We start from the raw sequence: 1,442 nt of genomic DNA on the forward strand, positions 1-1,442 counted from the left end.
TACCCCGTGTGTGTGTGTGTATACCCCGTGTGTGTGTGTGTATACCCCGTGTGTGTGTGTGTGTATACCACGTGTGTGTGTGTGTGTGTATACCACGTGTGTGTGTGTGTGCGTGTGCAATCTGAAAATGTTTTGTTTACTGTATTTTTTAGGTTTTACTGTTCTAAAAACTTGAGGGAAGCGAGTCTGAAATGTATCTAATAGGACTATGGGAACATTTTCCATTCTTTTTATTCCTTAACCTCAGAAGGCCTTGAGTGAATAAAGCAGTTGTGTGAGTTTGTCTTTTAGAATTATTTTGTTGATGTTCCTTTTCTTGTTCAAAAAAAAGGAAAAAGACTTTACTTTCCCTTTCATGAGAAAGAGAACAAATTGTATGGATTTTCATAATTCATCATGTTTTGACTTACTTTGTTTTGAAAGTGCTGTACGTACGACTTTTTACTGAAGCTACTAAATTTAAATCGCTTCCTCCTTCTAATTTTCAGCCCAGAAATTGTTCACATAAAGACAGTTTGTGGCGACGAATTCCACGAGTACGAAAAGTGCATGATCGAGAATCGAGCAGACACGGAGAAATGTGCCGAGCTCTTCACAACCTTCTCTGACTGTGCCGATGCTGCTGTAGGCGCTTTTACCGCGACGGGTAAGTCGGGGGGATGCATGTTTTTGGCCAGCTGAACTAAGCCCAAAAGTTTTAATTTTTTTTTTTTCTATTGCACCTTCTTAATTAAGACTTTGTCATCACAAGCCTCCCATAGTAAAAACCTTTGCCATCAAAGGCAAAGGCGTTTAAGTAATGATAGCGTTAGTCCTATCTTCCTCTGCTCCAATGAGTCATGAAAGTAGGACAGACAGGGCCATAATAATACAGAACAACAAAAAGAAAGGGGGAAAGTCGGAAGTGTTCGTGTGTACAATTGATTGTCCAGGAGTTACATGTGGAACTGGTTTGACTGTTGTAAATGTGAATATAATGTATCAAACAATTTTTAGAATTGAATATAGTAAAGAATTTTATTTTTTTTAATGGGTCCTTATGAAGGGAAAACATATCATGTGACAGGCTATGAAATACTTATATAACAAAATGAAATATACTATATATGTAATAGTAATATTATCCACAATTTATGTACTGTTGTTCTTCACCACCCTCGCTGCAACAGTTCTATTTTTGTACTTTCAGCATCTAACCCTGCGACTGTGAGCAAAGCGTCTCCCTCCACTGGAAGTTCATCGGCCTCTTCTAACGAGAGATAACAAGATCTACGGTGTAGCAGATTGATGAACGCCAGTGATTGTCTTGCAGCATCAAGCAGCGATTCACTCACCATAAGGGCTGTTCAAATTTAATCTTACACCTTTTTCCTTTTTTGGGACTTTTTGCCCCTCCCCCCCCCCAAAAAAAAGTGTAATACTACATTGGTTCTAGACACCCC

At 38.8% G+C, this 1,442-nt stretch overlaps 1 protein-coding gene across 2 annotated transcripts in view; it reads left to right on the top strand.

The window, feature by feature from the left end:
• Nucleotides 1–1,396, top strand: part of LOC101846154 (coiled-coil-helix-coiled-coil-helix domain-containing protein 5) — a 5,014-nt gene extending 3,618 nt beyond the window's left edge. For both annotated transcript variants that reach the window (XM_005104793.3, XM_035971435.1), the window contains exon 4: nucleotides 1,190–1,396. In XM_005104793.3, the coding sequence (XP_005104850.1) occupies nucleotides 1,190–1,263 (74 nt within the window). In that variant the 3' untranslated portion in view covers nucleotides 1,264–1,396. The remainder of the gene's footprint in view (nucleotides 1–1,189) is intronic.
• Nucleotides 1,397–1,442: the final 46 nt, after the last annotated feature.

This window comes from Aplysia californica, unplaced genomic scaffold (assembly GCF_000002075.1).
Source record: "Aplysia californica isolate F4 #8 unplaced genomic scaffold, AplCal3.0 scaffold00436, whole genome shotgun sequence".
NCBI classification, from domain to species: Eukaryota; Metazoa; Mollusca; class Gastropoda; order Aplysiida; family Aplysiidae; genus Aplysia; species Aplysia californica.